Below are 27,690 nucleotides of genomic sequence, written 5' to 3'. Positions count from 1 at the left end.
TCCTGTATATAATTATATATGTACAGCTGGTATAAGTTATACATCTTCTTGTATATAGTGATATGGAGCATGCTGGTATAACCTGGGTATCTCCTGTATATAATTATATATGTACAGCTGGTATAAGTTATACATCTTCTTGTATATAGTGATATGGAGCATGCTGGTATAACCTGGGCATCTCCTGTATATAATTATATATGTACAGCTGGTATAACCTGGGTATCTCCTGTATATAATTATATATGTACAGCTGGTATAAGTTATACATCTTCTTGTATATAGTGATATGGAGCATGCTGGTATAACCTGGGCATCTCCTGTATATAATTATATATGTACAGCTGGTATAAGTTATACATCTTCTTGTATATAGTGATATGGAGCATGCTGGTATAACCTGGGTATCTCCTGTATATAATTATATATGTACAGCTGGTATAACCTGGGCATCTCCTGTATATAATTATATATGTACAGCTGGTATAAGTTATACATCTTCTTGTATATAGTGATAAGGACCATGCTGGTATAACCTGGGCATCTCCTGTATATAATTATATATGTACAGCTGGTATAAGTTATACATCTTCCTGTATATAGTGATATGGACCATGCTGGTATAACCTGGGCATCTCCTGTATATAATTATATATGTACAGCTGGTATAAGTTATACATCTTCTTGTATACAGTGATATGGAGCATGCTGGTATAACCTGGGCCTCTCCTGTATATAATTATATATGTACAGCTGGTATAAGTTATACATCTTCTTGTATATAGTGATATGGAGCATGCTGGTATAACCTGGGCATCTCCTGTATATAATTATATATGTACAGCTGGTATAAGTTATACATCTTCTTGTATATAGTGATATGGACCATGCTGGTATAACCTGGGTATCTCCTGTATATAATTATATATGTACAGCTGGTATAACCTGGGCATCTCCTGTATATAATTATATATGTACAGCTGGTATAACCTGGGTATCTCCTGTATATAATTATATATGTACAGCTGGTATAACCTGGGCATCTCCTGTATATAATTATATATGTACAGCTGGTATAAGTTATACATCTTCTTGTATATAGTGATATGGAGCATGCTGGTATAACCTGGGCATCTCCTGTATATAATTATATATGTACAGCTGGTATAAGTTATACCTCTTCTTGTATATAGTGATAAGGACCATGCTGGTATAACCTGGGCATCTCCTGTATATAATTATATATGTACAGCTGATATAAGTTATACCTCTTCTTGTATACAGTGATATGGAGCATGCTGGTTTCCCTTACGTCCTAACCAGCAGCACATGTGGGGGTTTATCCGCCCCAGTGAAACTGGTAGGACAGACGGAATGTTTAATGAAGTAAAGTAATCAAATAAATCCACGCCCCCATTACCTCACTATAAGAGGCCAAACCCCCCATACATCAGTGTGTTTTTTTCTGTCCTTGGGACTGCAGGACAGACGGGGCGGCCATTTGGCTGCCATGCTCTTAGATTTCATGCTAACCTTGTGTTTCTCTTTCAGGGTTGCAGCTTATCTGATGAAGCTGGTGCTGCCGGCATGGTGGAGGCACGGAGCTCATGCATTCAGCTTCCTGTTTGGCTTACACACATTGTGTTCCAGCGCCCTCTGGTGGTTTGTTGCTGAACAACAATGATTAAAGTTTGTTCAAACCTGGCGTCTGACGTCAGTTTGGGCGCCAAATTTGAATATATAAAGCCTCCAGTCCTTCCAGGCTGTGCTGTTGCAGCCTTGGGTTGGTTACTGAGGCAGACTACTTTAGTCACCAGCTTTCCTGTGTCTGGTAGGTTTGCTGCTTCCTTGGTTAGCTAATGAATAGACATTGTTCATTCATTTTTAACTCTTTCTCTGCAGATAATGTCCTCTGCCGGTGATGGTTGTGACACCCCTCTAGCGGACTCCTATGAATTTAATAGGTGTCCCTCTTGCCGTCCTCCTCCTCCTCTGCCTCCTGATACGGAGCCTACCATACGGGACGTAGTAGTCTGGGTAAAGGACTTTGTGGAGTCCTCAATGAACACCCTAAGGGATTCCGTGTCATCCAGAAGACCCAGTGTCCGATCTCCTCTGAGACCCACTCCTATGCAGGAGGAAGTCTACCATACCGTGGACGAAGTCCATTCCTCTGAGTCTAGCGGGGAGGAAGAAGAGGCTGGAAGGTACGCCTTTCCTGTAGAGAAGACCCAGAGGTTACTTAGATCCATCCGGTCGGGGGACCAGGATGTTGATCCCGGGGAAGCTTCAGAGTCCACCTCTAGGGGGCCAAGGGCCTTCAAAGTGGACGAGACTCTGTCTCGATTAATGAAGCTAGAATGGAAACATCCTGAGAAGGCACCGGTCATCTCAAAGCGCTTCAAGTCCATGTTCTCGATTGTGACTTCCCAATTTGACCAGTGGGGCACTGTGCCCAAAGTTGATTTGGCAATTGCAAAATTGTCTAAGAGGACTCTTGTCCCGGCTGATGACGGCTCCAACTTACAGGACCCGATGGACAGGCGGGTAGAATGCACCTTGAGAAGGTCTTACTCCACTGCTGCTGCTGCTGCATCTGTGGCCATATCCTCTACGGAGGTAGCCGTCTTCCTCCAAAGACGCCTCCGACAGGTGCAGTCGGATATCGACTCTGGCATATCCCGTGATGACATCCTGGCGCAGTTTAAGTCCATTCTACGTGCCGTGGAATTTCTGTGTGACTCTGGCCCACAACAGTTAAAATTAGCCTCTAAAGCTATGGCCCTCTCTGCAGCGGGTAGGAGGCCACTATGGCTAAAACCTTGGGTGGCAGATAATGCCTCCAAGTATAATTTATGCAGCCTCCCTTACGAGCCAGGAAGGCTTTTTGGGACTGAACTGGACCGCATTATGGAGGGTCTTGCCGATAAAAAGGGCAAATGCCTTCCTCAAACCCCTAAGGGTAGGGGTAGGCAGGGTAGAGGGTCCAGATCCTTTCAGGGCCAATCCAGGCCTCAGCGAGGCCGTGGGTCCAGGAGGGGAGGATCATATCGTTCCGGTGGGAACAAAAACAATAAAGCCGACCAGTGACGGCCCTCCCCTTCCGTCAGATCCAGTCATAAATTTGACTCCTATTCTTTCAGACCTCCCAGTCGGAGGCCGTTTAACTTTTTTTCTAAATACCTGGACAGAGTTTGTTCCAGATCCCTGGGTCCTGAATATAATAAGGACAGGGTACAGGATAGAATTTTTATCTGTTCCCCCAGAAAAATTTGTTTTGACAAGATTACTTCCACGCGCGAAGCAAACGGTGTTGGAGGAGTCTATACTGGAATACAGGCGGAAAGGGGCCTTGGAGGAGGTTCCTCCAGAAGAGATTGGATCCGGCGTCTATTCGCCAGTTTTCCTTGTTCCCAAAGCCACAGGAGGTTGGCGCATGATCATAGATCTCCGCTACCTCAACCGATTCATAAAGAAAAGGCGGTTCCGGATGGAAACCATCAAATCGGTAATCAGCATCCTGAGCCCAGGGGACCTGATGGTCACACTGGATCTAAGGGATGCCTATCTCCACATCCCTGTGTGCCAGGCCCACAGGAAGTATCTACGAGTGGCAGTAAGTCTCAGAGGGACGGTGAAACATTTTCAGTTTGCCGCACTTCCCTTCGGCATCACAACCGCGCCCTACATCTTCACCAAAGTGGTGATAGCTGTAGTAGCTCCCCTCAGATTGAGAGGCCTGGAGATCATTCCATATCTGGACGATTGGCTTCTAAAAGCCCACTCGGTAGAGACGCTTCATCTTCATCTTCTGCAGGCTCAGTCCTTCCTCCAGCGCTTGGGCTGGATTATCAATTGGCAGAAGTCAGAGATTTCTCCCTCCACTACCAGGAGGTTTCTGGGGTTCATAATAGATTCTGCCAACATGACGCTCTACCTTTCTCCGGAAAGGAAGTTACGCATTTCCAAGACTGCAGATCAACTCATGGTTCCCCGCCGGGTAACTATCAGAGTATTGATGAGGATGTTAGGCCTAATGTCAGCAGCCGTGGATGCGGTTCCTTGGGCCTTGTGGCATATTCGCCCTCTTCAAGCGGAAGTTCTGAGTCTATGGGATCGAACTCCCAGAGGGCTAGAGACAAAGTGCTCCCTGTCATCTCAAGCTCGCCGCTCACTGAAGTGGTGGAAACAGGTCAAAGATGGGAGGTCCTTGATCCAACCTTGTTGGATCCTGTTGACGACAGATGCATCCCTTCTAGGCTGGGGTGCCCATCTAGAGGAACTTCAAGTTCAAGGATCCTGGAGCCCTCAAGAGCGTTTGATGTCATCCAATCTGAGAGAACTCAGAGCAATCCGGATGGCTCTCTTTCATTTTTTCCCCCTTATCAGAAACAAGGCTGTAAGGGTTCGCTCAGACAATTCTACTGCGGTATCTTACATCAACAAACAGGGAGGCACCAGGTCTCAGAGTCTACTCTCAGAAGTAGGTCTAATTCTGTCTTGGGCAGAGCAGAATCTTTCCCACCTTTCAGCAGTCCACATTCGGGGGTCCCTGAATGTGGTTGCAGACCAGCTCAGCAGAGGAGTCCCAGCTCTGGGAGAAATGTCTCTGAATCAGGAGATCTTTCATCAGATCACTCTCCGGTGGGGTCGCCCGGACATAGATCTCATGGCGACAAGATTCAATGCCAAAGTGGAAACGTTCTGTTCCCTGTATCGGGAGGACAATCCCTTGGCAGTAGATGCTCTGTCAATTCCATGGGAGTTCAGGCTGGCCTACATCTTTCCTCCCATCGCCATGATACCCAGGGTATTGATGAAGATTCGGCAGGACCAAGCCTCAGTAATAGCCGTGATTCCATTCTGGCCCAGGAGGTCTTGGTTTACCCTGCTCATGCAGATGAGCCGAGGGCAATATTGGAAGCTTCCCCCAATGCAGAACCTGGTGTCCCGGGGCACTCAGCTCTGCCTGGATCCATCCAGACTCAATCTGACAGCCTGGAGATTGATGAGTCCCTTCTAGAGCCGGAAGGGCTATCAGCAGCGGTCTTAAGAACGATGTCTCATTCCAGAGCTCCTGCGACTGTCAAGGCCTACGCCAGGGTAAAGCGCATTTTTCTTCTATGGTGTGCATCTCATCAAGTACCATCTCAGGATCCTCCAGTATCAGCTATTCTTCAGTTCATGCAGGATGGACTAGATAAGGGCCTCAGCCCTTCTACACTCAAGGTACAGATCTCTGCTCTGTCAGCCGCCTTTGGCAGATCTTTACATCAAGACCCTCTGATTAAGAGGTTCCTTAATGGAGCCGTACGTCTTAAGCCTAGCATTTCAAGACCTATACCGCAGTGGGATCTCTCAGTGGTGCTTAAAGGGTTGAGTGGTCCTCCCTTTGAACCCTTGGAAGAAGTGGACTTTAAGTTTTTATCCTGGAAGGTAACCTTTTTGTTGGCCGTAACTTCGGCCAAACGCATTTCAGAGCTTCAGGCTTTTTCGGCATATGAGCCATATACTTTATTTTTACCGGACAGAGTCCTTTTACGTTTTTTACCCACCTTTTTGCCTAAGGTGCCCTCTGTGCACAACATTAATCAAGTTGTGTCTTTGCCTGTGTTATGTTCCTCTTCTTCCTCTGCAGAAGAAACTTCCCTCCATACTCTGGATGTGGCCAGATGTTTGAGAATCTACATTGAGAGATCCCGGGAGTTCAGAAGGTCAGAGAATCTTCTTATCCTGTTCTTTGGCAGGAATAAAGGGAAGAAGGCCTCTAAGCCTACTCTAAGTAGATGGATCAGAGAGGCCATCAGAGAATCTTTCGCTTCCCAGAATAGACCTCCTCCTGCCTTTGTCACTGCTCACTCCACCCGAGCAGTCTCTACTAGTTGGGCCGAAAGGTCTCTTATTCCTCTGGAACAGATCTGTTCCGCGGCCTCCTGGAGCTCACATTCTACCTTTGTGAGCCATTATAGACTCAACCTCAGGGGATCAGAAGACACTGCCTTTGGGCGGTCTGTTTTGAATTCCATTCAGCATTGAAGTCCCTACCCTTTAGGCTAACTTCTTGCTAAGTCCCCACATGTGCTGCTGGTTAGGACGTAAGGGAAGCGTTAATTTCTTAACGTTAATTTGTTTTCCCTTAGTCCTAACAGCAGCACACAAATATCCCTCCCTTTGTTTTTTGAGAGTTTCTTGTTATGACACACTGATGTATGGGGGGTTTGGCCTCTTATAGTGAGGTAATGGGGGCGTGGATTTATTTGATTACTTTACTTCATTAAACATTCCGTCTGTCCTACCAGTTTCACTGGGGCGGATAAACCCCCACATGTGCTGCTGTTAGGACTAAGGGAAAACAAATTAACGTTAAGAAATTAACGCATAACCTGGGCATCTCCTGTATATAATTATATATGTACAGCTGGTATAAGTTATACATCTTCTTGTATATAGTGATATGGAGCATGCTGGTATAACCTGGGCATGTCCTGTATATAATTATATACGTACAGCTGGTATAAGTTATACCTCTTCTTGTATATAGTGATTTGGAGCATGCTGGTATAACCTGGGCATCTCCTGTATATAATTATATATGTACAGCTGGTATAAGTTATACATCTTCTTGTATACAGTGATATGGAGCATGCTGGTATAACCCGGGCATCCCCTGTATATAATTATATATGTACAGCTGGTATAAGTTATACATCTTCTTGTATATAGTGATATGGAGCATGCTGGTATAACCTGGGCATCTCCTGTATATAATTATATATGTACAGCTGGTATAAGTTATACATCTTCTTGTATATAGTGATATGGAGCATGCTGGTATAACCTGGGCATCTCCTGTATATAATTATATATGTACAGCTGGTATAACCTGGGTATCTCCTGTATATAATTATATATGTACAGCTGGTATAAGTTATACATCTTCTTGTATATAGTGATATGGAGCATGCTGGTATAACCTGGGCATCTCCTGTATATAATTATATATGTACAGCTGGTATAAGTTATACATCTTCTTGTATATAGTGATATGGAGCATGCTGGTATAACCTGGGCATCTCCTGTATATAATTATATATGTACAGCTGGTATAAGTTATACATCTTCTTGTATATAGTGATATGGAGCATGCTGGTATAACCTGGGTATCTCCTGTATATAATTATATATGTACAGCTGGTATAACCTGGGCATCTCCTGTATATAATTATATATGTACAGCTGGTATAAGTTATACATCTTCTTGTATATAGTGATAAGGACCATGCTGGTATAACCTGGGCATCTCCTGTATATAATTATATATGTACAGCTGGTATAAGTTATACATCTTCTTGTATACAGTGATATGGAGCATGCTGGTATAACCTGGGCCTCTCCTGTATATAATTATATATGTACAGCTGGTATAAGTTATACATCTTCTTGTATATAGTGATATGGAGCATGCTGGTATAACCTGGGCATCTCCTGTATATAATTATATATGTACAGCTGGTATAAGTTATACCTCTTCTTGTATATAGTGATAAGGACCATGCTGGTATAACCTGGGCATCTCCTGTATATAATTATATATGTACAGCTGATATAAGTTATACCTCTTCTTGTATACAGTGATATGGAGCATGCTGGTATAACCTGGGCATCTCCTGTATATAATTATATATGTACAGCTGGTATAAGTTATACATCTTCTTGTATATAGTGATATGGAGCATGCTGGTATAACCTGGGCATGTCCTGTATATAATTATATACGTACAGCTGGTATAAGTTATACCTCTTCTTGTATATAGTGATATGGAGCATGCTGGTATAACCTGGGCATCTCCTGTATATAATTATATATGTACAGCTGGTATAAGTTATACATCTTCTTGTATACAGTGATATGGACCATGCTGGTATAACCTGGGCATCTCCTGTATATAATTATATATGTACAGCTGGTATAAGTTATACATCTTCTTGTATACAGTGATATGGAGCATGCTGGTATAACCCGGGCATCCCCTGTATATAATTATATATGTACAGCTGGTATAAGTTATACATCTTCTTGTATATAGTGATATGGAGCATGCTGGTATAACCTGGGCATCTCCTGTATATAATTATATATGTACAGCTGGTATAAGTTATACATCTTCTTGTATATAGTGATATGGAGCATGCTGGTATAACCTGGGTATCTCCTGTATATAATTATATATGTACAGCTGGTATAAGTTATACATCTTCTTGTATATAGTGATATGGAGCATGCTGGTATAACCTGGGTATCTCCTGTATATAATTATATATGTACAGCTGGTATAACCTGGGCATCTCCTGTATATAATTATATATGTACAGCTGGTATAAGTTATACATCTTCTTGTATATAGTGAGATGGACCATGCTGGTATAACCTGGGCATCTCCTGTATATAATTATATATGTACAGCTGGTATAACCTGGGTATCTCCTGTATATAATTATATATGTACAGCTGGTATAACCTGGGTATCTCCTGTATATAATTATATATGTACAGCTGGTATAACCCGGGCATCTCCTGTATATAATTATATATGTACAGCTGGTATAACCTGGGTATCTCCTGTATATAATTATATATGTACAGCTGGTATAACCTGGGCATCTCCTGTATATAATTGTATATGTACAGCTGGTATAAGTTATACATCTTCTTGTATATAGTGATATGGAGCATGCTGGTATAACCTGGGCATCTCCTGTATATAATTATATATGTACAGCTGGTATACGTTATACATCTTCTTGTATATAGTGATATGGAGCATGCTGGTATAACCTGGGCATCTCCTGTATATAATTATAGATGTACAGCTGGTATAAGTTATACATCTTCCTGTATATAGTGATATGGAGCATGCTGGTATAACCTGGGTATCTCCTGTATATAATTATATATGTACAGCTGGTATAACCTGGGCATCTCCTGTATATAATTATATATGTACAGCTGGTATAAGTTATACATCTTCTTGTATATAGTGATATGGAGCATGCTGGTATAACCTGGGTATCTCCTGTATATAATTATATATGTACAGCTGGTATAAGTTATACATCTTCTTGTATATAGTGATATGGAGCATGCTGGTATAACCTGGGCATCTCCTGTATATAATTATATATGTACAGCTGGTATAAGTTATACATCTTCTTGTATATAGTGATATGGACCATGCTGGTATAACCTGGGTATCTCCTGTATATAATTATATATGTACAGCTGGTATAAGTTATACATCTTCTTGTATATAGTGATATGGACCATGCTGGTATAACCTGGGTATCTCCTGTATATAATTATATATGTACAGCTGGTATAAGTTATACATCTTCTTGTATATAGTGATATGGACCATGCTGGTATAACCTGGGTATCTCCTGTATATAATTATATATGTACAGCTGGTATAAGTTATACATCTTCTTGTATATAGTGATATGGAGCATGCTGGTATAACCTGGGCATCTCTTGTATATAATTATATATGTACAGCTGGTATAACCTGGGCATCTCCTGTATATAATTATATATGTACAGCTGGTATAAGTTATACATCTTCTTGTATATAGTGATATGGACCATGCTGGTATAACCTGGGCATCTCCTGTATATAATTATATATGTACAGCTGGTATAAGTTATACATCTTCTTGTATATAGTGATATGGAGCATGCTGGTATAACCTGGGTATCTCCTGTATATAATTATATATGTACAGCTGGTATAAGTTATACATCTTCTTGTATATAGTGATATGGAGCATGCTGGTATAACCTGGGTATCTCCTGTATATAATTATATATGTACAGCTGGTATAAGTTATACATCTTCTTGTATATAGTGATATGGACCATGCTGGTATAACCTGGGTATCTCCTGTATATAATTATATATGTACAGCTGGTATAAGTTATACATCTTCTTGTATATAGTGATATGGACCATGCTGGTATAACCTGGGTATCTCCTGTATATAATTATATATGTACAGCTGGTATAAGTTATACATCTTCTTGTATATAGTGATATGGAGCATGCTGGTATAACCTGGGCATCTCTTGTATATAATTATATATGTACAGCTGGTATAACCTGGGCATCTCCTGTATATAATTATATATGTACAGCTGGTATAAGTTATACATCTTCTTGTATATAGTGATATGGACCATGCTGGTATAACCTGGGCATCTCCTGTATATAATTATATATGTACAGCTGGTATAAGTTATACATCTTCTTGTATATAGTGATATGGACCATGCTGGTATAACCTGGGCATCTCCTGTATATAATTATATATGTACAGCTGGTATAAGTTATACATCTTCTTGTATATAGTGATATGGAGCATGCTGGTATAACCTGGGTATCTCCTGTATATAATTATATATGTACAGCTGGTATAAGTTATACATCTTCTTGTATATAGTGATATGGAGCATGCTGGTATAACCTGGGTATCTCCTGTATATAATTATATATGTACAGCTGGTATAAGTTATACATCTTCTTGTATATAGTGATATGGACCATGCCGGTATAACCTGGGCATCTCCTGTATATAATTATATATGTACAGCTGGTATAAGTTATACCTCTTCTTGTATATAGTGATATGGAGCATGCTGGTATAACCTGGGTATCTCCTGTATATAATTATATATGTACAGCTGGTATAAGTTATACATCTTCTTGTATATAGTGATATGGAGCACGCTAGAGCTTTTCTAGAGATACTTGTTGATTTTTAACCTATTTCTACCGTTCTGGAAAATCCCTTGAACCCCTTTGCAGCTTAGTCCCTCTCGATCTCTTCTCTTTCAGCCGGTATTGTGCGCTCCAGTCCGTCATTTATCTCCCACGTCAGGGACACGTCTCAGCTGGGTTATAATAGGCGGCTCTCATACACGGGTGGAATACGTTTATCAGTGACTCCATCTGCTGTATACAGTGTCCGGGGCTCACACGAAGCGTCTGCTCTTGCTGCACATCCGGCACTATTTTACCTTACGTCATCCTGACATGTTACATATTTTGAGAGAGGGGGACAGGCAGGAGAACTTTAGATGCCTTCCCTTTCTAGAGCTGGGTGTGGAGACACGGTCACATCACGAGGGAGGAGCACCATCAAATTCACCGACGGAGGAGGAGGAAGAGGAGAAAGGCGGTTGTAAAAAACCAGGAAATACAGGAATTGCACCCACTGCACATATAACTACCCATGCAAAAAAAAACTCCAGCACAAGTCAGGAGACTGACTGGAGGTTGTCAGCAGTCACCGCGCCGCAGCGCAGACTCAGCCACCCTCAGAGCAGCACTCTCCCTGGATGTCATCTCTGGAGGCAAAGCCGCTGTGTGCCTCTCATCTGTAGCTCTATGTAGATCATAGGAAGCCGCTCTTCACCTGGAAACCCTTGGAACATGGACGTGTTCTGTGGAAGCGACGGGAAGCTAGGCTCCAAGTTCTGGGTAGGAATTCTGATGTATTTTCTGTGTGTGGTTTTCTTTTCTTTTTATATTTTTATGATTATTTTTGTCCTGAAAATCGATGAAATTGTCCAAGTTTTGTGGGCTTTACCTATACTTTATTAGGCGTCATGCACACGACTGTATTGTCCGCGTCCGATCACCGTGTTTCCTGTATTATATGTAGACCTATTCGTTACGGTGGGACCGCAAAAAATGCAGACCGCACACGGATGTGATCTGTCTGCATCCGTGCGCCCGTCCCGCAGCTTGCAGAACATGTGCTAGGCGTTTCAACAATGTAGTCGGCGGGATGCACATGGCCGGTATCTGCATTTTACAGAGTCGCGTTTCGCGGACTGTAAAACGGATACGACAGTATGGATGTAGAGTTTTATTCTCTGTTAGATGGAGGCAAGTGATGTGCAATATCAACTAATTCAGAAAAATATTGATTAAAATATAAACTACGTTAAAAAACGAATTACAAAGGAAAATAAATAATCAAATTATGTACAAAGATCAGCCATAACATTAAAGCCATCTACCTACCTTCTATGCTGTAGGTGGCCCTTGTGACATAGCAAGACCCGTGATGGTGTCCTGCAGTATCTAGCACTTGACGTTAGCCCCACCATAACGACCCACCCTCAGTAGTATGTGCTATGTAATAGTAAGTGGCTGATCCCTGGGGGCAGGAGAACTGGGGTCCCGTTAGACAGAGCAGTAGTCGCTCCATTCAGTATATATGGGACTGACGACCGGTGGGGAGTACAGCACATGGCTGTCTCCGAGGATCTCCTGATCTGATACCCCCCATACATAAAAATCTATACCTTGTTATGTACTTTTTGTACTGCATGCCTCCGTATAGAATAGCACAGTGGACTGCAGAACATAGGTATATCTATATACTGTACTAGCCAGATGAAAGCCTGAAGGACACTCTTTGGGTCTCTGTTGGGTGAGAGGTGACGTATCGCGTGTTCACCGGGTTTTCCGAATGCAAAATGTAGTGTGAACGCAGCTCTTCAGCGGGTTACAGCACACAGGCTAGCCTTTACTCCACACGCACATCACTTGGCCCTCGGCAGCCCATGACTCGTCCTTTCTTTGGACCACGTCTGGTCGGTACTTACACTGCATACCGGGAATATCTCACAATACCAGTCATTCCGGAGATGCTCTGACCTGGTCGTCTAGACTTCACAATTTCTGACGTAACGTTTCCCCACTACTAACACATCAACTTCAAGAAGATTGTTCACCTGCTGTGTAACATATCCCACCTCCTAACAGGCGCTATTGTCATGAGAGAGAGACAGAGAACACTTTTACATAGTTTTTAAAGGAAATCGGCAGGGGGGTTGTTCCAAACATCTTGAAGAACTAAGCGAAGATCTTCTGTGGACGTAGGCTTACTCAGATCCTTCTGTTTCTCCATGTAATCCCAGACAGACTGGATGATGTTGGGATCAGGGCTCTCTGGGACCATATCATCACTTCCAGCTTGAGGTCAAAGTCCTGCAGCTAAATAAATTTGGAGACAATCAGATGCCTCCCTGGTGGTATTATATGATGGATAAGTATCTGCCCGTATTTCTCAGCATTGAGGGCATCATTAATCCTGACCAAATCCCTAACTCGAATGGAAGAAGTGCAGCACATCATGCTTCCTTAAAAACTGGAAGATGTCCACCAGGAACTGGTAGAAACCAGTGGGGCCCAAGTACTCCCATCTACTGTGTGGAGAGGTGTGGCCAGAAATGGTCTTCATGGAAGAATTGTGGCCAAAAAGTCCTACCTTTGATGTGGAAACAAGACCAGGTGGAACTGGGTACAGAAAATGGCAGCATGCGCTCTGGACTGATGAACCATAATCTAAAATATTTTGCCGTAACAGAAGGTAGTTTAGACAGTGAAGGGTTGGAGAACGTCAATAATAAGTGTCTTCAGGCAGAAGATGTGGAGGGCCATGATGGAGGGCACTTGCAAGTCTGGGGCTGCATTTCATCAGATTTAGTTGGGGATTTGGTCAGGATTAATGGTGTCCTTAATTTTGAGGAATACAGGCAGATATTTATCCATCATGTAATTCCATCAGGGAGGCGTCTGATTGCCTCCAATGTATTCTGCAGAAGGGCAATGTCCTCAAGCATCCAGCCAATGACATTAAGGACTATCTTCAGTGAAAATCCCGACATCATCCAGTCTGTCTGGGATTACATGAAGAGACAGAAGGATCCGAGCAAGCCTACATCCACAGAAAATCTGCGCTTAGTTCTTCAAGATGTCTGGAGCAACCTCCCTGCCAAGTTCCTCCAACTGTGTGCAAGTACCGAGAAGAGCTGATCCTGGAGGCACAGGGCAGTCACACCAAATACAGATCGGATTTAGATTTCTCATGTCTTCTTTCACTCTGCATTTTTAATTGATAAAAATTAAACTATTAACACTTCTATTTCTGAAAGCGTTCTTACTGCGCAGCATTTTTTCCACGCGTGCCTAATACTTTTGCACGGTACTATACATATCTACATACACACAGTTCTGTTGCCGTGCAGTGAATGGTTCTCAGTGCAGACAATTCATGTGGTTTGTGACTCATGCTCTGCATATCTCTAGCGGTTTATGTGGTGGGTTTTACTACACGCGATGCTTGATATCTGCAGCTCCGTGACTGATACATTACATGTGCTGATACTGTACATTACATGGGCTGACACCGTACATTACATGTGCTGATACCGTACATTACATGTGCTGACACCGTACATTACATGTGCTGATACCATACATTACATGTGCTGACACCGTACATTACATGTGCTGATACCGTACATTACATGTGCTGACACCGTACATTACATGTGCTGATACCGTACATTACATGTGCTGATACCGTACATTACATGTGCTGACACCGTACATTACATGTGCTGATACCATACATTACATGTGCTGACACCGTACATTACATGTGCTGATACCGTACATTACATGTGCTGACACCGTACATTACATGTGCTGATACCGTACATTACATGCGCTGATACTGTACATTACATGTGCTGATACCGTACATTACATGCGCTGATACCATACATACATGCGCTGATACCGTACATTACATGTGCTGACACCGTACATTACATGCGCTTATACTGTACATTACATGTGCTTATACTGTACATTACATGCGCTGATACCGTACATTACATGTGCTGACACCGTACATTACATGCGCTTATACTGTACATTACATGTGCTTATACTGTACATTACATGTGCTGATACCATAAATTACATGCGCTTATACTGTACATTACATGCGCTTATACTGTACATTACATGCGCTGATACCATACATACATGCGCTTATACTGTACATTACATGTGCTGATACCATACATTACATGCGCTTATACTGTACATTACATGCGCTTATACTGTACATTACATGCGCTTATGCTGTACATTACATGCGCTGATACCATACATACATGCGCTTATACTGTACATTACATGCGCTTATACTGTACATTACATGCGCTGATACCTTACATTACATGTGCTGATACCATACATTACATGGGCTGTTAACGTACATTACATGCGCTTATACTGTACATTACATGTGCTGATACCATACATTACATGTGCTGATACTGTACATTACATGTGCTGTTACCGTACATTACATGCGCTGATACCGTACATTACATGTGCTGACACTGTAAATTACATGCACTGATACTGTACATTACATGCGCTGATACCGTACATTACATGTGCTGACACTGTAAATTACATGCACTGATACTGTGCATTACATGTGCTGATACTGTACATTACGTGTGCTGATACTGTACATTACATGTGCTGATACCGTACATTACATGTGCTGATACTGTACATTACGTGTGCTGATACTGTACATTACATGTGCTGATACCGTACATTACATGCGCTGATACTGTACATTACATGTGCTGATACCGTACATTACATGTGCTGATACCGTACATTACATGCGCTGATACTGTACATTACATGCGCTGATACTGTACATTACATGTGCTGATACTGTACATTACATGTGCTGATACAGTACATTACATGCGCTGATACCGTACATTACATGCGCTTATACTGTACATTACATGCGCTGATACTGTACATTACATGCGCTGATTCCGTACATTACATGCGCTGATACCATACATTACATGCGCTGATACCGTACATTACATGCGCTGATATAATACATTACATGCGCTTATACTGTACATTACATGCACTGGTATTGTACACATTACATGCACTTATACCGTAGCTTACATGCACTGATACCGTAGATTACATGACCTGATACCGTAGATTACATGCACTGGTATTGTACATTACTTGCACTGATACCGTAGATTACATGCGCTGATTCCATACATTACATGCGCTGATACCGTAGATTACATGCACTGGTTTTCTCTATTGAATCTGACTGACTTTTATATATTAGATGTATCTTCTCATTACATGGCGCCATTCACCTGACACAATGAGTCCTCGTACACACAGCTGTGCTGCGACCTCCGTATTATGGAGGCACCATATGACGATCATACATCGTACAGCGTTCTCCATAATGCCCCTGTCCCCGGTGAGGGTCACAGTCTGAGGCTCAATTAACAGGAGAATACTTATTCGTCGTGTTCTTTGAGTTTGAGAATATAACGGCACATCCTTGAAGAACTGAGGAGGATGGGTGGAGTAGTTTGGGTTCTTGGCCAGGTATGTGGCTGGGCCAGTACTCTTGCAGATGATTGCGAGGATGTGTCTGAGTCGTACATTTAGTGATTTTGAGGAAGCCACGATCTGTGCAGCTGACCCCACGCGTTTCAGTTCTTCACCTTGCAGTTTCATTGTGTGCGTTCTGTCCTATGACAGTAATATTGTGCTGTGTCACTGTGCGCTTCGGGCTTAGACACCACAGCAGGTCTCGTCTTCTAGTCACAAGGCTTGTCCAACGCATGCAAAACAGCAGACACTGACTTCAGGGCAAACTCACGAGGTCCACATACCTTACATATTGTTGTCAGCTGCGTACACCTACAGGTCAACCAGCTCCTGACAGTCCACATATTGGAAAGGGAGCCACCTTTCATAAGGTTGTCAGCCGCGTACACCTACAGGTCAACCAGCTCCTGACAGTCCACATATTGGAAAGGGTGCCAGCTTTCATAAGGTTGTCAGCCGCGTACACCTACAGGTCAACCAGCTCCTGACAGTCCACAGACTGGAAAGGGAGCCAGCTTTCATAAGGTTGTCAGCCGCGTACACCTACAGGTCAACCAGCTCCTGACAGTCCACATATTGGAAAGGGTGCCAGCTTTCATAAGGTTGTCAGCCGCGTACACCTACAGGTCAACCAGCTCCTGACAGTCCACAGACTGGAAAGGGAGCCAGCTTTCATAAGGTTGTCAGCCGCGTACACCTACAGGTCAACCAGCTCCTGACAGTCCACATATTGGAAAGGGAGCCACCTTTCATAAGGTTGTCAGCCGCGTACACCTACAGGTCAACCAGCTCCTGACAGTCTACAGACTGGAAAGGGAGCCAGCTTTCATAGAGTTGTCAGCTGCGTACACCTACAGGTCAACCAGCTCCTGACAGTCCACATATTGGAAAGGGAGCCACCTTTCATAAGGTTGTCAGCCGCGTACACCTACAGGTCAACCAGCTCCTGACAGTCTACAGACTGGAAAGGGAGCCAGCTTTCATAGAGTTGTCAGCCGCGTACACCTACAGGTCAACCAGCTCCTGACAGTCTACAGACTGGAAAGGGAGCCAGCTTTCATAGAGTTGTCAGCCGCGTACACCTACAGGTCAACTAGCTCCTGACAGTCCACATATTGGAAAGGGAGCCACCTTTCATAAGGTTGTCAGCCGCGTACACCTACAGGTCAACCAGCTCCTGACAGTCTACAGACTGGAAAGGGAGCCAGCTTTCATAGAGTTGTCAGCCGCGTACACCTACAGGTCAACCAGCTCCTGACAGTCCACATATTGGAAAGGGAGCCAGCTTTCATAAGGTTGTCAGCCGCGTACACCTACAGGTCAACCAGCTCCTGACGGTCCACATATTGGAAAGGGTGCCACCTTTCGTAGGGTTGTCAGCCGCATACACCTACAGGTCAACCAGCTCCTGACAGTCCACAGACTGGAAAGGGAGCCAGCTTTCATAAGGTTGTCAGCCGCGTACACCTACAGGTCAATCAGCTCCTGACAGTCTACAGACTGGAAAGGGAGCCACCTTTCATAAGGTTGTCAGCCGCGTACACCTACAGGTCAACCAGCTCCTGACGGTCCACATATTGGAAAGGGAGCCACCTTTCGTAGGGTTGTCAGCCGCATACACCTACAGGTCAACCAGCTCCTGACAGTCTACAGACTTGAAAGGGAGCCAGCTTTCATAGGGTTGTCAGCCGCGTACACCTACAGGTCAACCAGCTCCTGACAGTCCACAGATTGGAAAGGGAGCCACCTCACAGCAGCCATTAATGCTGTACTTACCTGTTACCCTAGCAGAAAATTCCAGAAGACAGATCCTTAAGACGCTTATCCTTCTGGACCAAGCTGGAGGCTATCAGATCTACTGTAAGAACTACTGACGTGCAATTGCTGACTCTTATGCTGGGGCTCCCTGGGGCCCCATGTGAGCAACAGTTTTTTATCAGAAGAATATTTCATTATCTGTACAATCCCTGTTCCTAGTAGCCACATCTATATGGTAAGCAAAGAGTTAAACTGTCTTAATGAGGAATTTAGGGCGGTGATGTCAACTCATAGGGGGGGATGTGTTTTCCTGGAAGGTCTCTGGTTTGACTTTGTCATTACCGGATATTTAGATTGCGGAGGAAAGTGACTATACTACCGGTGGCACAAATAAATACTAAACTAGAAGGGATGAAGTCGGGGTCATCATGAGAAAAAAATGAAAAACTTGTAGCCGGGAAAATATGAAGGGAGACATAGTAACATAGTACATAGTACATAAGGCCGAAAAAAGACATTTGTCCATCCAGTTCGGCCTGATATCCTGCAAGTTGATCCAGAGGAAGGCAAAAAAAAACTGTGAGGTAGAAGCCAATTTTCCCCACTTTAGCAGAATAAAAAATTCCTTCCCGACTCCAATCAGGCATCAGAATAACTCCCTGGATCAGCGACCCCTCTCTAGTAGCTATAGCCTGTAATATTATTACACTCCAGAAATACATCCAGGCCCCTCCTGAACTCCTTTATTGTACTCACCATCACCACCTCCTCAGGCAGAGAGCTCCATAGTCTCACTGCTCTTACCGTAAAGAATCCTCTTCTATGTTTGTGTACAAACCTTCTTTCCTCCAGACGCAGAGGATGTCCCCTCGTCACAGTCCTGGGGATAAATAGATGACGGAAGTGATCTCTGTACTGACCCCTGATATATTTATACATAGTAATTAGATCTCCCCTCAGTCGTCTTTTTTCTAAAGTGAATAACCCTAATGTTGATAATCTTTCAGGGTACTGTAGTTGCCCCATTCCAGTTATTACTGTAGTTGCCCTCCTCTGGACCCTCTCCAGCTCTGCTATGTCTGCCTTGTTCACAGGAGCCCAGAACTGACATCACATAGGGATGAAGCAACCTAGTGCAGTATGAGGACATGTAGTCCAAAATTAGTCCACACTCCTCTGTCTCCGTCTCCTCCAGACCTCTCTGTCCTCTCCAGAATCCTCTGTCTCCTCCAGACTCCTCTGTCCCCTTCAGACCCCTTTGTCTCCTCCAGACTCCTCTGTCTCCTCCAGACTCCTCTGTCCCCTCCAGACTCCTCTGTCTCCTCCAGACTCCCGTGTCTCCTCCAGACTCCTCTGTCCCCTCCCGACTCCTCTGTCCCCTCCCGACTCCTCTGTCTCCTCCCGACTCCTCTGTCTCCTCCAGACTCCCGTGTCTCCTCCAGACTCCCGTGTCTCCTCCAGACTCCCGTGTCTCCTCCAGACTCCTTTGTCCCTTCCCGACTCCTCTGTCTCCTCCAGACTCCTCTGTCTCCTCCAGTCCAGACTCCTCTGTCTCCTCCAGTCCAGACTCCTCTGTCTCCTCCAGACTCCTCTGTCTCCTCCAGTCCAGACTCCTCTGTCTCCTCCAGACTCCCCTGTCCCCTCCAGACTCCCCTGTCCCCTCCAGACTCCCCTGTCCCCTCCAGACTCCTCTGTCTCCGTCTCCTCCAAACCCCTCTGTCCTCTTCAGACTCCTCTGTCCTCTCCAGATCCATCTGTCCTCTTCATACTCCTCTGTTCCCCCCCAGACCCCTCTGTCCACTTCCAGTGTCCTCCGTTCCCTCCAGACACCTCTTTTCCTCTTAGGGTGGTCAGACAATCTGGTTTCCCAGCTCCTTGTCCTTGATCTGGCACAAGGCCTGGATGGACTCCTGGTCCTCCTTTTCTATGGCTCGACGCACTGAGTGCCACATTGAGCTGTCTGAGATCTCAGTCAGTCACTAGAGCGATATTCCGCTGAGAGCGATGACGCAAGATATTCACTCATCACAGAAACAATCAGGCAGTCAATGAGCAGCCTGTGCACTGCACTCGGACAGTCACTCAGCGGAATATCACCCTAGTGACTGAGAGAAGCAGCAGCAGCCAGGCCGGTGTGCAGCAAGTAGAAGTCTGGAGAAAGAGGGGCACCCCGACTGAGAATATCAGAGGGACTGTTGTTGTGGAGGATTTAGATATGCATGAGGGGCAGATACTGTGGGGGGATTCACTGTGAAAGGGGCAGATACTGTGGGGGATTCACTGTATGAGGGGCAGATACTGTGGGGGGATTCACTGTGAAAGGGGCAAATACTGTGGGGGATTCACTGTATGAGGGGCAGATACTGTGGGGGGATTCACTGTGAAAGGGACAAATACTGTGGGGGATTCACTGTATGAGGGGCAGATACTGTGGGGGGGATTCACTGTGAAAGGGGCAAATACTGTGGGGGATTCACTGTATGAGGGGCAGATACTGTGGAGGGGATTCACTGTGAAAGGGGCAGATACTGTGGGGGATTCACTGTATGAGGGGCAGATACTGTGGGGGATTCACTGTATGAGGGGCAGATACTGTGGGGGGGGATTCACTGTATGAGGGGCAGAGGTGGGCACATGGGGGGCAATTTGAAGGCGTATTGGGGACAGAGTGGTGGTCTTTTGACAATGAGAGAAATTGTTTTGCGGTAAATAGTGTTGAGGCAGAACTTCACATCTGGGTGAACCTCGCAGGGGGGTGTACAGAGGTGGACCACACATCCCTGGAGGCAGCGAGGAAATTAGTTAAATATCTTAGGTAGGTGCCACATTTGGTGAGTAACTCAATTATTTATCTTATAGATTTCTAGTGTCATTTGGCTGATCTAGTATCCCAGCTCCTGTGTTACCGCACTGCCCAGTGTCATAGAGAAATAACAGAGCGGGTACAAGGCAATAACACCTAGGGTACAGGAAACTGACCACCTACAACCCACTGCACTGAAGGCGAAAACTCTATCCATTGAGCTATAGGGCTTAATGCTGGTAAGTTTTCTATTTCTAAAAAACTCAGGTATTTTTCCCATGTAATAATATGTATTCAGATGTATAATGTACTGGAATCTACAGCTAGATCCCTGTATGTACCAGGACATTGTGTGGGATTTTTTTCTATATATACCAGGACTTTGTGTGGGATTTTTTTAATGTATATATACCAGGGCATTATATTTTTTTTTAGCAATTGCAAAAAAGTTAATGGCACAAAATAAATGGATGGTTTTGTGATTTTTTGTTAAAAAAAATATAAAATGTCCTGGTATATTTACAAAAACTCCAATACAGTGTCCTGGTATATAGAGAGATATATCTGTAGGTTCCAGTACATTGTATATCTGAATATGGGGGAAAATACAACAGATTTCTAGTCCTGGAAAATCTTGAAATTACCAGTATTGAGCTCTATGGCTCAGGGGTTAGATTTTTTCCCTTCAATGCAGAAGGTTATGGGTTTGACTCCCAGCAGAGACAAAAACAGAGACTTAAGGGTTTATGCAGGTAAAGATATTGATATCACATCGATGGGGGTCCGAGTCCCGGCTCATCGCCAATTAACCGTTCCAGGGAGCTGCAGTGCTCACTGGGGCTCTGGTGAACACAGCCAGCTCCCGGCATCTCTCCAAGCACAGCGCTGTATATTGTATAGTGGCAGGGCTTGGTATTGCAGATCAGCCCCATATGACCAATGTACAGCGACATCACATGGACTAGGAAGAGGCCGCCATGCTCACAGAGCATCCAAACTCCTCTAACAGTTGACTGGCGAGCGTCACAAGAGTCGGGTCCCGCCAATCTGATATTGATGACCTATCCAGAGGGAGTGACGCTGCCCCATGACATAGCCTAAAACTGAGAAAGCCTGAAGCCGATGGGGAATGTCATGGGGCAGCGTCACCCTGAACGATGCTCTGAATTATTTCTCTACATGGATTCCATGTACAGCGCCTACAAGGTGGCGGTATGACCAGACATTTCGAAGGCGCTTGGTGCTTACCCCGGACATTGGTTGGGGCGTTAAAGTCACGGATGTTTGGCTCCTCATGATGATGGCCCAAAGAACCCACCCCTTTCCAGCCGCTGGCCCCACCGCTAGTAGACAGGGGTCAGTGGCCGTTCTCGGGAGCTTGCTGGCTTTATAACGAGGGCCACTGCAAATTCTTCGCATTATGTGACTACAAACACGAGTGTTCTGTATGCGGTGGACCTCATTCCACCATCCGCTGTCCACGAACCCCCTCCACAGCTTCTAGACCCCAGGGTCCATTGGTGGAAAAGACCCCGGTGAGCGTAGCCGCGTTATCCCCGTGGCTCAACCTTTACCCTAATAAAGGGGCTGCTGCCCAAATTTGCTTCGTTTTTTTCAACCCCTTTTATATTTTCCAGTTCAGCCGTAGTCTTGAGAACTGGTTTGGTTTTAGCTGCAGTCCTGGTAACTAGCGCCTGACGGGGTGCACCTAAATGATATCGGCCTCGATATATTTCTCTCTGGTCTTCAGGATGGAACAGGCCTAGTTTCTGTTGGGTGGTGGTCGTAGCGCAGAGGTACACGGGCTCCTCCGTGGAGGTCGGACTTGCCCACTGTGGGTTACAGTGGTTGGCATAGCGCTTCTTACCCTCCTCGAAGTGGTCTTGCTAAATGTTTTGATGGTTTTGTGAGAATAAGAAAATAAAGCTGTGACCGACCCTCACTCCAACAAACAACTTGCCTTTTTTTATTTATTGGTTAAAGGGATTCTCCAGGAATAAAAAAAAATTTAATACTTAAATATTATTTTATAAAAAATATATTCCCAAATACCTTTCATTACTTAGAATGGCTCGTTTTATATAGGGAGCAATCATTAGGAGAACGAAAATGGCTGCCGTCCTATAAGTACACATAAAACCTGTCCTAATCACGCAGGAGGACAAGTTACTTCACAACACTGCGCTAAAGTGCTGCCTCATCCTCCTCTCTGCTCTGCTTGTCAGGAATCATGATCGTGAATACAGGTGAATCTCTGTGGGAATGGAGACGATGAGGAGACATGAGAGGAGGGTGAGCTGTGGCTGAGGAGCAGCAGCTCTTGTTTACAGTCTCCATTACCACAGCCGGTCCTGTCCGTCCTCTCTGTACTTCATGTCTCCTCATGAACCAAATTCCCCAGAGATTCTTCTGTATTCAGGATCATGATTCCTGACAAGCAGAGCAGAGAGGAGGATGAGGCAGCTCTTTACCTCAGTGTTGTGAAGTAACTTGTCCTCATGTGTGATCAGGACAGGTTTTGTGAGAACTAATAGGACAGCGGCCATTGTGTTCCCCCTGATGATTGCTCCCCAGACAAAACGAGCCATTATAACTAATGAAAGGTATTTGAGAATATATTCATAATAAAGTAATATTTAAGTATTTTCATTTTCTTAATTCCCGGAGAACCCCTTTAAGGCCATCGCCAGGAGGTAAGTGATGCTGCTCCGCACTCGGAGGGCTATGTAACATCTAAGAAGATCCTTAACTGGGTCACAGGAAGACATGCGGTTGGGGGGATGTTGTCCTTTTTGATCTACGTAGTCATCGGGTGATCCTGTCGTTCGTGCAGACACTGCAGTCATCGTTCCTGGGCAACAGAGCTTACAGTCTAAACAGTGATCTGCCGCCCAGGGACAGTGCAGCTGTATGAAGAGGGGCGATTGCAATAGTAACCCCTCGTCCTCATACTGTGGAGGAGATCGCTGCATATGAATGTGTCTCCTCCACCAGTAAGCAGTCAACGCTTTGCTGCTGCTCGGCGCATGTATACCATGGGGCTAAGCTGGAGGCTGCTTGGCTGATTACCATTGTGGTTGTCACCTCCTGGACCAGAAACCAGCAGAACTCCAGGAGAGACCCCATTATCATTAGTTTCTCTTCAGTCCCGCAGATGGAGGTGTCTCTAGTTTCCTCTGCAGCCATGTCCTTTATCAGATATGAGCACCTGAAGGAGTTAAACCTTGTAAAGTGCCAGAACTTCTCCCCGGAGTCGTTAACCAGAGCCATTCATACAATGCCCGGGCGCGGCCGCCAGGAATGGGATGTCCCCTGCAAGTAAACATGGGTGAATTCCGATCATCTAGTGGACGGATCCGGAGGAACCGCCGCGATTAACCCTGAATACGTAACGTAGAAATGTGCGGCAGTGGTGAAAAAAAGTGGATTAGATACAGCATCACACGTGATAGACAGCATCATATATGATGGGCTTAGATACAGCGGCTCCCAGTATCACTCTTCATAGGATTAGATACACAGCTCAGCAGGCAGTATCATACAGGATAGGATTAGATACACGGCTCAGCAGGCAGTATCACACAGGATAGGATTAGATACACAGCTCAGCAGACAGTATCACACAGGATAGGATTAGATACACAGCTCAGCAGACAGTATCACACAGGACAGGATTAGATACACAGCTCAGCAGACAGTATCACACAGGATAGGATTAGATACACAGCTCAGCAGACAGTATCACACAGGATAGGATTAGATACACAGCTCTGCAGACAGTATCACACAGGAGAGGATTAGATACACGGCTCAGCAGACAGTATCACACCGGATAGGATTAGATACACAGCTCAGCAGACAGTATCACACAGGATAGGATTAGATACACGGCTCAGCAGACAGTATCACACAGGATAGGATTAGATACACAGCTCAGCAGACAGTATCACACAGGATAGGATTAGATACACAGCTCAGCAGACAGTATCACACAGGATAGGATTAGATACACAGCTCAGCAGACAGTATCACACATGATAGGATTAGATACACAGATCAGCAGACAGTATCACACAGGATAGGATTAGATACACAGCTCAGCAGACAGTATCACACAGGATAGGATTAGATACACAGCTCAGCAGACAGTATCACACAGGATAGGATTAGATACACAGCTCAGCAGACAGTATCACACAGGATAGGATTAGATACACAGCTCAGCAGACAGTATCACACAGGATAGGATTAGATACACAGCTCAGCAGACAGTATCACACAGGATAGGATTAGATACACAGCTCAGCAGACAGTATCACACAGGATAGGATTAGATACACAGCTCAGCAGACAGTATCACACAGGATAGGATTAGATACACAGCTCAGCAGACAGTATCACACAGGATAGGATTAGATACACAGCTCAGCAGACAGTATCACACAGGATAGGATTAGATACACAGCTCAGCAGACAGTATCACAGGATAGGATTAGATACAGCGCAGCAGTCTCACAGGACAGTATACACACAGACATAGGATCACACATAATAGATCCAGTCAGCAGACAGTATCACACAGGATAGGATTAGATACACAGCTCAGCAGACAGTATCACACAGGATAGGATTAGATACACAGCTCAGCAGACAGTATCACACAGGATAGGATTAGATACACAGCTCAGCAGACAGTATCACACAGGATAGGATTAGATACACAGCTCAGCAGACAGTATCACACAGGATAGGATTAGATACACAGCTCAGCAGACAGTATCACACAGGATAGGATTAGATACACAGCTCAGCAGACAGTATCCCACAGGATAGGATTAGATACACAGCTCAGCAGACAGTATCACACAGGATAGGATTAGATACACAGCTCAGCAGACAGTATCACACAGGATAGGATTAGATACACAGCTCAGCAGGACAGTATCACACAGGGATAGGATTAGATACACAGCTCAGCAGACAGTATCACACAGGATAGGATTAGATACACAGCCTCAGCAGACAGTATCACACAGGATAGGATTAGATACACAGCTCAGCAGACAGTATCACACAGGATAGGATTAGATACACAGCTCAGCAGACAGTATCACACAGGATAGGATTAGATACACAGCTCAGCAGACAGTATCACACAGGATAGGATTAGATACACAGCTCAGCAGACAGTATCACACAGGATAGGATTAGATACACAGCTCAGCAGACAGTATCTACACAGGATAGGGATTAGATACACAGCTCAGCAGACAGTATCACACAGGATAGGATTAGATACACAGCTCAGCAGACAGTATCACACAGGATAGGATTAGATACACAGCTCAGCAGACAGTATCACACAGGATAGGATTAGATACACAGCTCAGCAGACAGTATCACACAGGATAGGATTAGATACACAGCTCAGCAGACAGTATCACACAGGATAGGATTAGATACACAGCTCAGCAGACAGTATCACACAGGGATAGGATTAGATACACAGCTCAGCAGACAGTATCACACAGGATAGGATTAGATACACAGCTCAGCAGACAGTATCACACAGGATAGGATTAGATACACAGCTCAGCAGACAGTATCACACAGGATAGGATTAGATACACAGCTCAGCAGGACAGTATCACACAGGATAGGATTAGATACACAGCTCAGCAGACAGTATCACACAGGGTAGGATTAGATACACAGCTCAGCAGACAGTATCACACAGGATAGGATTAGATACACAGCTCAGCAGACAGTATCACACAGGATAGGATTAGATACACAGCTCAGCAGACAGTATCACACAGGATAGGATTAGATACACAGCTCAGCAGACAGTATCACACAGGATAGGATTAGATACACGCTCAGCAGACAGTATCACACAGGATAGGATTAGATACACAGCTCAGCAGACAGTATCACACAGGATAGGATTAGATACACAGCTCAGCAGAAGTATCACACAGGATAGGATTAGATACACAGCTCAGCAGACAGTATCACACAGGATAGGATTAGATACACAGCTCAGCAGACAGTATCACACAGGGTAGGGATTAGATACACAGCTCAGCAGACAGTATCACACAGGATAGGATTAGATACACAGCTCAGCAGGACAGTATCACACAGGATAGGATTAGATACACAGCTCAGCAGACATATCACACAGGATAGGATTAGATACACAGCTCAGCAGACAGTATCACACAGGATAGGATTAGATACACAGCTCAGCAGGACAGTATCACACAGGATAGGATTAGATACACAGCTCAGCAGACAGTATCACACAGGATAGGATTAGATACACAGCTCAGCAGACAGTATCACACAGGATAGGATTAGATACACAGCTCAGCAGACAGTATCACACAGGATAGGATTAGATACACAGCTCAGCAGACAGTATCACACAGGATAGGATTAGATACACAGCTCAGCAGACAGTATCACACAGGATAGGATTAGATACACAGCTCAGCAGACTAGTATCACACAGGATAGGATTAGATACACAGCTCAGCAGACAGTATCACACAGGATAGGATTAGATACACAGCTCAGCAGACAGTATCACACAGGATAGGATTAGATACACAGCTCAGCAGACAGTATCACACAGGATAGGATTAGATACACAGCTCAGCAGACAGTATCACACAGGATAGGATTAGATACACAGCTCAGCAGACAGTATCACACAGGATAGGATTAGATACACAGCTCAGCAGACAGTATCACACAGGATAGGATTAGATACACAGCTCAGCAGACAGTATCACA

The 27,690-nt window shown here is 44.5% G+C and overlaps 2 protein-coding genes across 2 annotated transcripts in view; both read left to right on the top strand.

Annotated features, from left to right (window-relative positions):
• Positions 1-1,933: 1,933 nt before the first annotated feature.
• Positions 1,934-6,177, top strand: LOC122942469. The gene is made up of 2 exons (XM_044300111.1): positions 1,934-2,207; positions 5,073-6,177. Exons 1-2 carry the CDS (start codon positions 2,062-2,064, stop codon positions 6,034-6,036), a joined length of 1,110 nt encoding a protein of 369 aa, XP_044156046.1. The 5' UTR covers positions 1,934-2,061; the 3' UTR covers positions 6,037-6,177.
• A 4,998-nt stretch (positions 6,178-11,175) lies between these two features.
• ABCC3 (ATP binding cassette subfamily C member 3) overlaps positions 11,176-27,690 on the top strand; it is an 81,092-nt gene continuing 64,577 nt past the window's right edge. The window contains exon 1 of the mRNA XM_044296227.1: positions 11,176-11,534. Within this exon, the coding sequence (XP_044152162.1) occupies positions 11,487-11,534 (48 nt within the window). The 5' untranslated portion in view covers positions 11,176-11,486. The remainder of the gene's footprint in view (positions 11,535-27,690) is intronic.

This window comes from Bufo gargarizans, chromosome 6, assembly GCF_014858855.1.
Source record: "Bufo gargarizans isolate SCDJY-AF-19 chromosome 6, ASM1485885v1, whole genome shotgun sequence".
NCBI classification, from domain to species: Eukaryota; Metazoa; Chordata; class Amphibia; order Anura; family Bufonidae; genus Bufo; species Bufo gargarizans.
Note: the sequence above shows the minus strand (reverse complement) of the source record. Positions and strands in the feature narration are given on the sequence as shown.